This window comes from Cynara cardunculus (genome assembly GCF_001531365.2).
Source record: "Cynara cardunculus var. scolymus isolate 2C chromosome LG 5, CcrdV1, whole genome shotgun sequence".
Taxonomy (NCBI): domain Eukaryota; kingdom Viridiplantae; phylum Streptophyta; class Magnoliopsida; order Asterales; family Asteraceae; genus Cynara; species Cynara cardunculus.
The window spans coordinates 11997255-12013684 of record NC_037532.1 but is presented as its reverse complement, the minus strand read 5'-3'; the positions used below and the strand labels follow the sequence as shown (position 1 = coordinate 12013684).

The following is a 16430-nucleotide window of genomic DNA, read 5'->3' as shown; positions in this document are numbered from 1 at the left end:
ATGTGAATCCATCAAAAAATTTTGAATAAAAATTGAGAGTTTTTTAAAAGGTAAAATCAAGAGTTTTTATAATATATAGAGAGAAAGAGAGTTTGGTTCAAATACTAACCAAGATTTTTGTGTTAACTTTGTTAACCAAACTCAATCAATCATATTCCATCTTTTCTTTAAGTTCACATATAACTCATATATTAATAACAAGGGCAATTAAGTAATTTTGTCATTTATGTAACTCCCAAATCATTAATTGAGAGTTACAAATCTAAAAATCTCAATAATTGATGATTATGTAATATTGATATTTTTTTATACGTGTTCATTTTTGTAATTTCGATTTATTCTATCCATAATGATATTGATTTTTGTAATTGTTAAAGAATTTCCGATTGTAAAGATTTCGATATCGTCTGAGTAATATGGATAAACCTATTGGAAAACAGATCGACAACAATGAGAATGAAAAGGTTAAAAATCGTCTACGACTACAATCAGAATTCGAATTCATATGTAATTGTTAAAGAATTGTTCACAAGTGTTCATATTGTATTCATATGTACACTAGCTGCATATCTCAACATTGACTTGCTCCTGAATGTGTTCATAATGAATGAAATATTGTTTACAAACTGTTCGTATTGTGTTCATATGTACACTAGCTGCATATCTCAACATTGACTTGCTCTTGAATGTGTTCATAATGAAGGAACTATTGTTCACGAACTGTTCATATTGTATTCATACATATTTTTTTAATTTATTTACTTTCGTGTAAAAACTATTCTTATTATATTCATATTATGTTCATAAATGTTATACAGTCCAAGTTTATATATATGTCAATTTTTGTTCATATTTGACACAAATGGTTCATATATATGTATATATATATATATATATATATGTGTGTGTGTGTGTGTGTGTGTGTTCATATGGTTTTTACATTAACAAAAATAAATTAATAAAAATAATGAGATTTTTTGATTTTGTAACTCCCAATTAATGATATGAGAGTTACATAAAAAATTTACCTAAATACCCTTCCCCTTTGTTCACATATGTTCTTTGAAATTGTAAATTTAAAATTTTAATTTTTTATCATGATTAATCACAACTCTTTATTGTAAGAATCAATGGCCAAGATTGGTTAACAAAGTTAACAGAATAATCTTGGTTAACATTTGAACCAACCCCTATATATATATAGTTTTATGAGAACTGTGAGAAAACTTCTTAACTTTTAAATGAGTTGATTTTTTTTTATCTAATGGTTAAAAAAACGTGTTAAAAAAACGTGGATCTTCAATTACATTTAATTGATAGCTGACAAAAATATGGACTTTCATCTAACTTCATGAACCAAAATCCTTACCTTGTCTTCACTAACCTTCAAGAACTATTAAATACCTTCAATCGTCTTTCACATGTATAGATTCGTTAAAGTTTAGCGATAATTAATAGAAATTGGTAAATAATTAAGGTGATTGAAGGTAGATGAGCTTTTGATCTCACATTTTCATCAAAACGTCCATTCTCAAGGGAACTTAATCCTGTGTATGTGCATGTGTCACGCCCCGATCTTAAAAATTCGAACATACATAATGTGTTTAACAGAATTCGTTACATAATTGCGGAAGCGTAAAATACTTTAACGTAATCAATACTAATTAAAATATCTAATCAAGCATAATTCAAAACATAGTCTCGTCTTTCTTCATTCAACTCGTCTACGGACAAATGACATCTGAGATATATACATGTATAGTATAAGCTAAAAGCTTAGTGAATACAATATAGTTTCATGATCACATGCACATATAAACAGTGTTTTAGTATATTTTAGTTATTATCTTGCAAATGAGGCCTTGGCTCGTTACTTTTCTTTGCGTATGTGGCATATTCTATGGACGAGGACTCCAAAACCTCGGAATTGCAAGCCCTCCTTTCATGTCCAATCCACCCCGTATGATGGACGCATCTTGCCGAATCATACTAGTTGCATATCATTTATTTGCAATATTCACTCATTAATGCAAATCTCATCGTGACATGCAACATATATCTCATGCAAGTGATAACATAAATCACATATGCATCATTGTCATCTTTTACATTATACGCATACTTGAATATCATATTAATAATACCAAGTCATCATAATCTTTCTCATCGACATTATCTTTCATATCATGTATTTACTTGAATATCATATACATCAATACAATCAAGTTATCATCATATGCATATAAACGCATCATGCAAATATCAAGGATAAAATACTTTGTAATAATCATGTATATATCCCATAAAAATCGCATAATGTACTCACCTTGAATCGTTAACGTTCGATAGGTCGTTTTCTCAAAAACCGCAACCTACATGATAATTCATACCATTTCTAAGCACCTTAAGTAATCGAAACTAAATTGATCATTGTTCTCCAACAATCTTAGCATGACTAAACTTAACAATTTTTATTGATCAACCCCTGATACCATCATATCTCAAGTTCGCTCAAATATTTTCTTGAAATATTATTAATCATGTGACGTCGTTATAATATTAATTGATGCTCATTCATTTTATAAAAATATGCAATACACTTCACATTTTCTTTAACAAAAAGTATTTTATTAAAATAACTAAACTAAATAGTTTGCAACGTAAATAATGTTTTGTGGTTAAAACGTCTCTTTTAAGATTTGCAAGTGAATAATGGTGACAACATGTCACACACATATAAATAACGACCATTCCATAACTTTAAAGTTCAACGTAATTAATACTTAAAATAATGTTTAGAATACCAATTTTTCAAGTCTAGGAGCATTTTGGTAAATCTTAAGAAGCTGAATACCAAATGTATAGCTTTAACCAATTCCCTAATTTAGAATATTCTCCGTATATTTCCTACGTCGAATATTAAAACTGTGCTTAAAAGTCAAATCCCAAAGCATAGGGGCATTTTGGTAATTTTATTAAGCAATACTCAAAGTATTGTTAAAATACCGATTCCTTAATTGTGATGTCATTTTGGTAATTCCATAAGGATAATAATCAAAATAAAGCTTACATACCAATTCCCAATACATAGGGTCATTTCGGTAATTTATAAGGCAAATACGTAAAGTATCGCTAAAATACCGATTTTCACATTGTAGGGTTATTTTGGTAATTTCATAGGGATTAGATTTAAAATAACACTTAGATATCAATTCTCAAGACATTGGGCCATTTCGGTAATTTGTAAAGCAAATACATAAAGTATTGCTAAAATACCGATTTTCAAATATAGGGTCGTTTTGGTAATTTTATAAAAATAATAATAAAAAAATGAAACTAATAGACCAATCCCCAAGATATATGGTTATTTCGGTAAAATTTGGAAGCAAATATGCAAAATATTGCTAAAATACCGACTTCTCATTTATAGGATCATTTTGGTAACTAAATTAGATAAATAATCGAAACTGGGTCAAACTTTATGTTTTACAAACTCCAAATTAATTTGATGAAAGTTTCATAAAAATTTTATAGAGAAAATTATATTTTTAAAACTGCAAGGGTTAAATGTTAATATCTAAAACTCAAATATATAATCCATATTAACAATGATAGTGTGTAAAAATAACAAAACTCATGGTTAACTTACTTGTTAACACCTCGAGACTTCCTGGTTGAGGTCGCGGGTTTGAACCCCGCCCTCAGCGTGTGCCCTTAGTTCATTTTTTAAAAGGTAAACGAACGCGGGTCAGGCCTGACCCGATTCCAGACCCGTCGCACCAGCAGCTATGGCTGCACATTTTCGAGCTTGAAAAACTTGAAAATGGCTCGTTTCTTGACATTTTTTCTTCATTATTTTTGCACCAAACTCTTGGTAATATTTTTATCAACACATTGACATAAAGAACACGAATTTTCATCAAGAAATGAGTTCTATTTACTCATTTAAAGTTTGTTTTCAAAACTAAAATTCAACAATTTTAAAACATAAAACTTGAACGATGTAAACACAAATATGAGATATGAGGCTACTGGGGTTTGATAGAGTACTTAAAAACGAAGCCATAGACATAAAAATCAAGAGATTTGATTAAGAATCTCACCCAAAATCGGTGAAAAACCGAGATTTTTTATTCCGAACTTCAAACTCAGATTTTTCTCTCAAAACTCAAGGATTTTTTTAGCTATTTGAACCAAAATGATCCTAAACCGGTATTCTATATTTATATGCAAGAGTTTTGGCTTATTAGTTGACGAAATTGGACCAAATCTTGAATTTTTAGCTGAGGGGTCGTTTTCTTCAAACAGATATGTATTGTTGGCAAAACAGGTCTCTCATCTTTGAAAAAGATGATATTCAGCCCCCTCAAGTTTCTGACATTTACAATTAGACCTTTCCTGACGTGATATATTACTTTTTTGGTCTAATAATAAAAGAAAACAATTTTTATTTTTATTTTCCTTTTTGTCTTTCTTTTCATTATTTATTTATTTAAGATTTCTATAATTATTTCATTTAATTAATTACGTAAATATTTTAACACTTCAAATAAAGTTAATAAAAAAATATTTAAAGGCTCATAATATTATTTATATATTTAAAAAAATTGGGTTTTACAGCATGCACACGCACACATGTGTGATTGTATGTATATATATATATATATATATATATATATATATGGGTTGGGTTCACGTGAGACCAGCCTGTTTTCGTGAGACCCGTGAGACCACATTTTTACACGTAAACTTCACGGCAAAAACGCTGTGAAGGTTTAAAAAAAGTCGAACCTTCACAGCAAAAACACTGTGAAGGTTTTAAAAAGTTACCTTCACAGCATTTTGCTGTGAAGTTTCAAGTGTAAAATGCTGGTCTTACGGGTCTCACGAAAACATGCTGGTCTCACATGATCCAAAGTCATATATATGTATACATACAGACATATATGTTTTTTTTTTTTTACTATTATTCAATTATATTGAACAACTTAAATTCATTTAAAAAAAATATTGATGTATACATCTTATAAAAGTATAAAAGTTAGAGATAAAAAATGAGAAAATGTCCAAAAAGAATTAGAGAAACACGTATGTAAACAGATGTCATAAGGGTTAATGAGACATGGGAGATGCATCTTGGCATCACATAAAGCCTTCTAGAATACTGCATATCAGACATGAGCAGACTAATCGATTTTATGAACTCTTTCTAGTTCTGACTTATAATTATAATAGAACATAATTTACCTAAATAACGAGATTGGAGTTGGTCTTACGTGTTATACAAATTCATTAGCTTAATTGAATTTGATGACATCTAATGAGGTAAATAGAAAAAATCTACGTTTTAGCATAGTATTTTCAACTTAAAGATGGTGATATCGATCAATACATGTACAGTTGTCCGTTACTAACCCATTACACTTTTTGGGTAACGGGGTTGGATCAAAAGTGTTGATGGTCAACCCAACTCGTTCTGACCCAACATATTTACAAACTTGGTCAACCGGTCTACTTCATCACTTAGGGTGTGGTAGGTACTATGGACAAGATGGGACAGGACATGACGAAAACACACTTGTCCCATATTTGGTGTGACCATATGTGGAACAATGTGGAATTAACTTGGACAAATGTGGAACAACGGGGACCAAGTTATTACTATTAGCATGTATTTGGCAGATAACTCGATTCAACTATGCATTTGAAATGGCATGAATGCTACTTTCAAGCCAAGATTGTGAGGATCATCTCAACAAAATTAGGCATGTGAGCTTAGTTGGTAAACGTTTGATTTTTTATGTTTAGGTCTTTTCGTGCATCATGGTAAACATTTGAACTTTTGTGTTTAGGTTTTTTGGTACACAATAGTAAATAATTGAACTTTTCTATTTACGTCTTTTGGTACACAATAGTAAATAATTGAACTTTTCTATTTACGTCTTTTGGTATACAATAGTGAATATGTGAACATTTTGTGTAAGATGTGTATTAATAAACATGGTGTTTAAATCTTTTGATTTATAAATGTGAGTTCTTTAATCAATATTTATTTTACATGTTTTTTGTACTTTTAAATAATATTTGTTAACTTTCATTTAGATTGATTATTTGGTAAAAAAAAAAAGCACTAAACAACTCATTGGGGGTAAATTGGTCATTTTAACCAGTTATGTCATGTCTTACCAAACGCTAAACACATGTCCTGTCCTATCCTATATTGTCCTATCTGTGTACGAAACGCACCCTTAGGTGTTGTTTGATTCGCAGAATTCAAAAGAATCGGAATGATCAATTACTTCCATCAAATTTTTTTATTCATTTGTTTGGTTCACATATTGAAATGCGCGGAATCTTTTGAGTTTCTTTAAATTCCACAAGTTAAAGAATTGATCATTCCTTTGCATAAGTAAACTAATTGTTCCATCACCACCATGATACTATTGTTATCGTGACGCCTCCCGAACCCCCCACCACACCACTACCGTCTTCGTCACAACCGCCACCCACCCTAGCCCACCCCCAACCAACCACTGACCACCATGTCACTACTGTTGTCATCACACCCACCCATATGCCATACCACCCCCTGTCACCCATCCCATATCCTTACTATACTACGACCATGCTACTTTGTCGCTGTCATGTTCCTACCCTAACCCCCCCCCCCGGGCACCCACCACTACTATCGCAGTCACAACCACCACTCACCCCCACCCTACCCCAATCCCCAACCCACCTCTAACCACTGCCACCACCGTCGTTATCACAGCCACCTCACCTTCGCCCCCACCCACCATGCTACTATTATGGTCTTCTCAACTACCACCCCCACCCTCCTCGCTTGCCCCCAATCACCCCACCCATTTGCCACCTTGCCCTCGACCCCCCCCACCACACCCTACCCACCACCATGCGGCTATTGTTGTCGTCAGGGTCGGAGGGGGTGGTAGCTGTGATGACGACAATAGTGAAATGGTGGTCGATATGGGTGGGCCAGGATAGGGTAATAGTGAGATGGTTGTCGATAGGTTGTTGGCAGGGTGGGAGGTGGGTAGGGGTGGTTGGGGTGGGGCAGTAGTGGCATCGTGGTCGGTAGGGTGTAGTCTGGGGGTCGGGGTGAGCGGTGGTGGTGGCGGTGGCGGTGGCGGTGGCGGTGGCGATGGCGGTGGCATCGGCGGCATCAGTGGTGGTGGTGTTGAAAAGAAGAAAAGTGGAGGGTTTGCAATTGATGGGGTGGTGGCGGTGGCGAGGGCGGGGGTGGGGCAGGATAATTTGTTCAACTAGATGTACATACAATATGCATGGGATCGGCCGTTGGGTTGGTAGCTGTGATGATGATAGTAGTGGCATAGTGGTTGCATTGACAGTTATCTTCAGTATCTTCCCACGAATTAGTAAATCAGATAGGATTCTTTTTGGAACTCAAAAAAAAAAAAAAAAGAATCGTGGTCCAAATAGATATGGAAATTCCAATTCTATTGAGAGATTTCATTCCAGTTCCTACCAGTGAAACGTGCGGTTGAATTCCATCAAATTCTATTATAATTCCTTCCAAATCAAATTTCTTTCATTAATTCTAATTCCACCAAATTTCATTCTGAGAACCAAACATCACGACATAATTTACCTTGAAAAAGTGTTAATCGTCAATGAGTCCCATTCAGGCATTCACCAACTTGGTCAACCCATTCATTTCACTGCTTATAGTCTACATTATATTGTCTCCAATTATCATTGCCAAAAACCTACTTTCAAAATAAACATTATTCACTTGTCATTTTAAAAAACTACTTTCAAAATACACATTTAAATTATGAAATCGTCTGTTTACGAGTCCAGAGCTTAAAAACCATCTCGAAAATATGTTTCCAAAAATATATACTTTTTACACTATATAATTTTCAAAATATCTTCTCCCAAAAGAAAATTGAATTTACCTAAAAATAACCAAAGTAAAATATACATTAAATCATAGTAGAAAGTAGAAACCTCCTCCTTTTATTTCGCACATTCATACCTTACAAATCTACAAATGAAAATATAAATAAACTTAAGAATCACTTTCTTTAACCGTTACTTGACATTTTGTATCAAAACAATCACAATCGTTGGTTGGCTGTCGTTTGATATATAAAAGTGATTCAATAAAAGAACGAAGTAGCAGACGCAATCGGGCCAATGGGCGACCATTTTTGTCGGTTCAAGCCCGATCACGAAACCAAAAGAGACCTTCGTTTAACCCATTCAAAGAATAACAAATGCTCATCCTCATCTTCAAGCATTTAGATTCATCCTCCTACACGAAATAACATACAGATCTTTAACGTTCAATATGACAAACTCGACCATTCTACATCGACAAACAAAAAACTACCTGCCCTTCAAGATGCGAAGATTTGTCCGTTTGATGATGGAACTTTTGTGTTCAAAGCGTTATCCTCATGGTCTAGCAAAACAATCAAGGAACGGAAATTGAAATTTTCTACAAATCTGATAAAGGATTATAAATGAACCGAACGTTCAACAAACTATTTGGCAGGAAGTTTGCTTGTGTTCATTTATTTGATAAATGAATGAATATGAACAAAAGTGTTGGTTCGTTTAGTTAAATGACAAACAACGGTCTCATGCTTTCATTTGCGTTTGTTTATTTTCGTTTATTTAAGTTCATTCATTATATACATAGACATGGACATGGGAAATCAAAATTCCGTGAGAAGCGTAGGAAAAAGTTTGTGAACGGATGTTCAATTGAGTTAACATATGCTAACATGGAGATGTTAATATAAAATAAAATACATTTAGGGCCGTTTACCAAATACGTATCGGGTAAGTGATTACGTTAGCATCTTTAAAACGAACAAACGAACAAAACAATGCCCTATTTGTGTTTGTTCAGTTCATTTACATTTACTTTGGTATCAAGAAACTGGGAATTGAAGAGAGAAAATTGTGGGTCGTAAACACTTACCAAATGAAGATTTTGTGACGAAAAAGACGACCCCAATGACAACGTAGAAAAGCAAAAGAACTACCCCTTTAAGGTAGTGAGAAGTTCCATCCTGAAAATGTTAAAAGATTCGTGTGTCAAGACTATCGGAATTACATTCCTGAAAAGGCATTACTAGAATTAATTACTGACCTGCAATGCGAAGGCTGTGACTAAAATTGTTAGAGAAAACGATCCAGTTTCAACAAGATTGAAATCAAGATCCAGGTTGATACCGATTATCCATGCTACAAGTACGGTCACCGGGACCTAAATCATGCACATTAATAATAAAAATTACATTCTTCGAAGAGAAACATGTCATAAATACATATGAGAGTTTTACTCCTCAACTTTTTTAGGTAAAGGTCTCGTCTGCCAAACACCCCCAATTCAGGGTGGAATATACTGTGCTTGTTTGGTTTGGTTATATACTGCTCTACTTTTTATTCTTTTAGACGAATTTAAAGGAAAAAGAACATGAAAAGAATAAACAGCAAGAAACCCACCACGAAAACAGCAATTTGAGTTGCGGAACCAAGTGCCACGCCTAAAGTTATATCCTGCATTCACAAAATTTGCAGTTCCAAATCTTTTACTCTGTCCGTTCCAAGATAAGTGTCCACATATCTAGTTTAGTTTGTAGGGTCCACTTTCAAAATTTAGCACCTACTTTCCGATTCTACCCTTAATCATGAGACAAAGAAACTCATTACTCTGTATTATCAAGGGTAAAATTGTCATTTAGTAAATTAAAAATGTAATACTTACAAGTCTTTCTCATATTGTGGATGGCAATATATTGTTTTCTACCAAGAAAGTGTGAAAATTTTAGAAAGATGAAAACAAAGAAGGAAAAGGTACCAGCTTGTTTTTGAATGCAAAGATGACGGCTCCAGCATGCTCGGCTGCATTTCCTACAATCGGTAGCAAGATGATGCTAATGAAGCTTAATGGCATTCCCCATGAACTTGAGGCCGCCTGGTTAAGCAAAATCATTTACACATAAATTTAATTAGCCAAACTGATAAGAGTCCCATGCGGGCTAGACTTGGACATTCTTTTGTTAACTATGGGTGTCCGGGCCAGCTTGTGCACACCTCGACTAATCCCAGGGGCCCACGAAAATCCTAATGGTCTTGCAAGACTCGAACAGGTGACCTATAAGAAGAAACCCCAAAGGTCCAAGCCTTATTGCCAGATGAGCTAAACCCACAGGTTAGACTTGGAAACTTTCTTCTCTTCTGAGCGCTCATTTGGAGAGTAATCTCATTGGGTTTCACATATTCTCACATGGTATAAGAGTCAAGATCTACCACTCTAGAGACTTGATGTTGTGGGGCAATTTGCACCCATCTAGGCTCTAGCCCTTTGGAAGGGGCAGGTCACCGACTAGACTTGGATCATTTCTCCTCGATATATGTTGGAACATCCCTTCTCTCCTTAAGGGCTCTTTCGAAGAGTAATTTGATGGGGTTCCACATATTCTCATACAAACCAACCCAGTACATCCCACTAGAAAACAAGACTCATACATGCTCAAAAGATAGACCGATTGTTTCGAAATTAAAAACAAACCTCATACCTCGATGGTATTGACTAAATATTCGGACAACAATGCAATGATGGCTGTCATTCCAATTAGCCAGATGAGTGCACTCCAAAACCCTATTTGGGGACTTTCAACTTCGCTCTCATGCAAGTCATCCTCATCCTCTTCCTGTACCTGATTCATAGATTAGTTGTACCATACAAGTGAGTGATGCATTAGTTAGTTGTATTGAACAAGTGATGAATGCATTCATACCTCTTGTGCTTCAAAAATATGGCTGTGAGTCCATAATTGGAAGGCAAGGTATGCAAAGTAAGCAAGTAGCATGACGATAGAACAAGCTCTCGACAAGTTTAGTGTTACTTTTGCAGTAATTAACGCATCATCAATTGTAGTGGCGTGTTTATATAACAACGGCATTACATTGCATAGCAACGCCAACAGCAATAAAGATATATTCACATCCGCTTGTTTCTGTTCCATCCCAAATAGACAACAGTTAGGGACTTGATTAACAGCCAAAAAAAAAAAAAAAAGAGACAGTTGTATACTAGAGGGTAAAATCAAATCAAACGAACTCAATATATCCCCCACAGAAATAGGATTTGGAGAGGGTAGGATGTCCGCAGACCTTACCTCTATCCAATGGGTAGAGAATAAAAATTTGATGTCCCCAAATTCCATGTCCCCTCTCTTTCCCACCAATCACCAATTACTTGAAAACACATCATTACTTTATTTAATATAAATTTATTTAATTCTATCTTCTCATTCTCTCTCCTCTATAAATTGATGATGTGATCGTACATGATTGGTGGACGGGAACGGGTTAGCAAATTGGGGACAACAAATTTTTGTAAGGGGTAGAGCAAATATCACGGGTGGAGATGTTGTTTTGGTGAAAACCCTTGGCTTGCAAAACAAAATCTAAAAAGAAACAAGTGTGGTATTTAGCAGAGAAGCGTTTGCAAACAAGCCATAAATTGTTGTTTTCAAATTGCTTTAGAATAAATTCACCTAAAACTCTCTCTCTCTATATATATTATTATCCTTAAGATGTGGTAGATTTTAGCATGATGATTGATGAATTTCACACATGGCTTCTATGGTGGTCCACATAAGGTGTTGGCATGGAAGTTACGGTGAGAATGGTAAGAAGGGATCTACACCGTTGGATCAATCCTGATTGAATTTCAACACTAGTGAGATGAACCGGATCAAATTTCCGTATCAAGCGCAACTTTCATGGGGTGGGGTGAGATTAAAAGTGACCAAGGGTCCATATTACGCTTCTCATCTTAACTTTTATTCTCACATGGTCCTTTGGCAACCATGATATATATAGATACAGACACATATATATACCTGTATATGTATAATCTTTTTCAAACGTAAGATATCTTATTTTAAGGACGAGTAAGCCCACGAACAAAAAATTCCCTCACATGGGTGTTGGAGAAAAAAGAGTTTGCACTACTCTCCAGAGCGCCCCCACGATACTGCTCCCACGACCATCATAGGGACGGTACGTTGCAATGTCGTTAAGGCATGGTGGGTAACAAACTAAAACTATGAGACTAAAGAGAGGAAGGGGGTTACCCTATCAAATGTTTGCTCCCTTGATAGATTTGCAAGGCCACCACAAAGGAGAGAACTCCCAAGAACCAAAAGTAAGTTGGAGAGAATGGAACCCAAGAGAGAGTACTTGACAACATCCACTTTGTGTTGTATTAATGCAAATATTGCTATTATGAGCTCTGTTGCATTCCCACATGTTGCATTCAATAGCCCTCCAACTGCAAAATATCACATTCATTATGCTGTAAACTATACACCAAATAACGACTATAAATGCACACCGACGATCAACACCTATTTCAGGGTCAAAAAGTTCGATTCAAATACTTATAAAATTCAAACTTGACTTGTTTTATGTTCGAGCCTATATTTATTCTATAAGAGTTGCAAGTTCGAGGTCAATAAAGTTTGACTCAATCGGGCTTAAAGCTCAAACTACATGAAGTTTCACTAGCACAAGTTTGAACCCGATAAAGTTGAACTCAATGGAGTTCAAATTACTCAATAAAAGTCCGATTCTAATACGCAAACGAGACACTTGATTATGCTGTCACGATTGGTGTTCTTTCACTCTTGTTACCCAAGGAGTCCAAATATATTCAAAAATGAAATCAAATACCTCCAAAACATACATTATGAGTTTGAAAAATAATCACAAAGTTTAACATAACCCAAAAGTTTGACAAATAACAAAAAGATATAATTCATCTCAAACCTCATGAAAAAACTTAAATTGTGATTGAATCTTCACTAAAAAAAAAAATGAAAACTCCTTTTTCTCTGGTCCTATTTTGGAAACCTAGTTTCAAAAACTTTATTTCGAGGTTTACGACAAGAACTTGCTTTCAAAATTGATCGAGGTCTACGATCAAAAATTTTGTTTACGAAGTTATAATAATACTTTTAAAACTTGTGATGTTTAGGGGTTGTTTGTGATTGCTTATTTGAAACAACTTATGTTTTTTTACAAAATCACTTATCAACTTATTATAAGGCAGAAGGGTTTAAATTCTTCAAAAACTCCTTATTATCGGTTTGACACCAGTATAAGTTGTTTATTCAAACACTCAAAAGTGCTTATTACCGTTGTCACACCGAAATAAGTCAATAAATAGTTTTTATAAACAATCCCAAACACCCCACCTTAGTTGAGTCAAAATGTAGTAGGACCTTTTACAGTTAGGTTTTCCAAAATAAAAAATGAAACAAACTGACATAAAAATAGACATCTGATGCTAATGTTCAATAAAAAATATAAGTAAATAAATTATTGAAAAGGAATATTCTTTTTTTCAGAAATAACAAAATATAAAATGTTTTATTTTTGTTGTTTAAAAAAGATTAACATTTTATGTTGAGTCAATAACATGTCAGGGGTGTGACCAGTGACCACGCTCCTTCCGGACAAAATTGTTGACACACTCCAAAACATGTTGCCCATTTTCATGAAAATACCAATTCATACCCTTTCTTACTTTCATATCTAACTTATTTTCGTAAATAAGATTTCGTTATATTTTAAGAGGGGCTTTGAGAAATTTAAAAAAAAAATTCAAAAAAAACCCGAAAAAGTCACTCAAAATGGAAAAAATGTTGAATTAAAAATGTTAAAAACGATGTTTAACGATGATAGATATGAATATGAAATGGAAATAAATATGAATATGAAACGAAAAATTTACTAAAATAACCAAATGACTCTTTTTTTTCACTTTTTTTTTTCAATTAGATTCAAAATAATCAAAATTTCACAAGTATCTATTTTGCTAACTTGTAAGATGTCCTTTTTTAATTAAATATAATTATGGTGCGGTTGCTAAATCATTCACCAGAATCATATTTTAATATATGAGAAAAGTTTAAAAGAAACCCAACAAACTTTTTCATTTTGAGTGGTTTAATTTTTAAACTATTTTTTTAATAAAAAATCATTAAACTTTCTTATTTTAAATGATTAAGTCTCTAAACTATTTTTTTGAATAAAAAAACCATTAAACTTTTTTATTTTGATTGATTAAATACTTAAAAAAATTAATAAATAAACCATCGTACACTTAAAAATTGGTTACCTACATCCTACTAACCCAAAATAAGTTACATTAACCGACTAGTAAAAATTTGATACTTCATTTATTTTATAAAAAAAAATTCAATATCTTAATCATTTAAAACGTGAAACTTTAAGGTCCTATTTGGTTTGTCGGATTTGAATGGGTTTTGGGGGATTTGGATTTCAAATTCATTTTAATCTTATGTTTGGTTTTGTTGAATTATCCGAATTTGAAATCCTAAGATTTAATTGAAATCCTATAAACATAGGATTTTGAAATCCTTAGGGAGTGCTTGGGATTTCCCAGAATTCCGTAGGATTGTATGTAATAAGGTTCTAAAAATATTAAAAACATTTGTTTTGTAATAATCGATTAATAAAAGTGTAACTTAATTATTTTTATAAAGTGTTTATAGATAATGGAATCCAATTTCATTCCAAATTCTACAAACTAAACACACCAATGATTTTTAAATCTATTCCAATCCAAATCCAAATTCATCCATGAAATCCAAATCCCTCAAAAACAATCTTACAAACCAAACAGATCCTAATGGTTTTTCTATTAAAAAAATAATTCAAAGACTTGATCATTCAAAATAAAAAATTTAATCATTCATTTTTCTATAAAAAAAATAGTTTAAGAACTAAACCATGAGAAGTTTGTTGGGTTTTTACTTGATAGTTGATACAGAAAGTAACAGGAGGGACCATAATTTGAAGTCAGCTACCAATTTGTATTTTCTTTTCAGAAAATATTCTTTTTGCTATTTTTTTTTAATTTCAACATCAGTGAAGTATTACTAGAAAACGAAAGAGAATTTGAATTTAGAAATTCAAAACTATAAAACATTATTTTGGTATTTCTTTTACCTGTTCCACCAGTGTAGAATGCAATTTGCCTGCATTTTTACAAATTTAATTTAACATTAATTACTTTTGATTTTTAAAAAGAAAAAGAAAAAGATGAGTGACAGATGATGATCTTACTCTGTTAGAAAGCTAACACGTTCTGCAAGCGGAATCAATCCAATCAAGCTCGTCGAAAATATCCATGGCTGATTTGCAGAAATTGAAATCATCAGATACTAATCATTCCAAAATTCCATCCACAACAAACAACTTCAACCAATTCCAATCGACTTGCATCACAATTCATTCGTTAGGGTTTCCACATGATTCGAACAGCAATTACAATCGCAACTGAAACTCATATGTTAAGGTTTCTACAAGTACGAATCGTTAAACAGAAGGATAAACAATGAGTAACTCACCCGTGAAAACTGGAAGTGATGGGCGGCGATGGCGATGGGGATGGCGATAAAAAGGAGCGATAATTTAGTCCCCAAAATGACTTCCTGGAGGTTGGTGAGGAAATTTCTGAGAATTGAGAAAGGAACTTTGGAGACGAGAGACATATCGGACTTTTTGCGAAGGGAGGAGGATGACATGTTATGAACACTCCGGCCATGTCCATGACGTCTAGAATCCTTGGTTAACCTCTTAACGGTGCCGTTTTCGAGCAGCCATGGTTGTGTTGCTGATGAAGCCATTTTGCTGGTTTTTGGGTTGGTAATCTGGATGCTTCCCGTTTGGGAAGTCCTCACCATTTTATAGAGGGTTAAAAAAAGTTATTTGTAATTATTCTTTTTTTAAGGAATTGGTTTGTTATTTCTTAATCAGAGGGGTCGTTTATCAAGCACTTATCCGGGTAAACATTTTTCAAGTAACATTACTTCATCGGATGAATATGATAAAATAACAAGAATTTTATCCGACAAGAGTGAGACAAAGACCATGAGTCTTACCCGGCAAGTAAGGGCAACGACTCTTACTATGGTAAGTGCTTACCGGGTAAATTGTTACATATGATATTGTTTTGGTGGACTAAAATCTTACCCGTCAAGTAAATAACAATGTTAAATTTTACCGATAAGCATTTACCGGATAAGTGTTTGGTAAACAACCCAAGTTGAAGATATTTTTCAAGATTTTAACTTTTATTTTTTTTATTTTTAAAAAATTATAAAGAATGTATTAGATCCGTTTTAAACAGCAAAATTTGGTACCCATTGGTGTTCAGATTACGGTGTACATTTACCATGTAAACCCTTTCAGTAAGCATGTGGTAATTTGACCGAGTAAACCATGAAATCAAATTCAAGGTTAAATTAGTTGATTTGTTCTCAACGTTGACATTAAGGGGGCGTTTATCAAACATTTGTAAGTGCTTACCGGTAAAATTTAACACTATTATG

General features: G+C 33.5%; 1 protein-coding gene across 4 annotated transcripts; it reads right to left on the bottom strand.

Annotated features, from left to right (window-relative positions):
* Positions 1–8000: 8000 nt before the first annotated feature.
* LOC112512538 (vacuolar cation/proton exchanger 3-like) lies at positions 8001–15743 on the bottom strand. 4 transcript variants are annotated; one of them, XM_025118553.1, is made up of 12 exons: positions 15447–15743; positions 15163–15230; positions 15046–15074; positions 12144–12340; positions 10800–11018; positions 10578–10712; positions 9857–9973; positions 9502–9555; positions 9146–9262; positions 8975–9065; positions 8378–8449; positions 8001–8299 (listed from the first exon to the last, which is right to left on the bottom strand). In XM_025118553.1, exons 1-11 carry the CDS (start codon positions 15723–15725, stop codon positions 8385–8387), a joined length of 1371 nt encoding a protein of 456 aa, XP_024974321.1. In that variant the 5' UTR covers positions 15726–15743; the 3' UTR covers positions 8001–8299; positions 8378–8384. The 4 variants fall into 4 exon arrangements, with proteins under 4 accessions (XP_024974321.1, XP_024974318.1, XP_024974319.1 ...); XM_025118550.1 differs by having other exon boundaries at positions 10578–10718; positions 15447–15742; XM_025118551.1 differs by having other exon boundaries at positions 8382–8449; positions 10578–10718; positions 15447–15742.
* Positions 15744–16430: the final 687 nt, after the last annotated feature.

Coding starts and splice junctions, on each gene's coding strand:
- LOC112512538 (XM_025118550.1), bottom strand. CDS start 15,725: ATGGCTTCATCAGCAACACAACCATGGCTGCTCGAAAACGGCACCGTT. Junction 12,341..15,045: donor ATTCTACACTGGTGGAACAG/GTAAAAGAAATA, acceptor GATATTTTGCAG/TTGGAGGGCTATTGAATGCA. Junction 11,019..12,143: donor GGGAGCAAACATTTGATAGG/GTAACCCCCTTC, acceptor GGGATGGAACAG/AAACAAGCGGATGTGAATAT.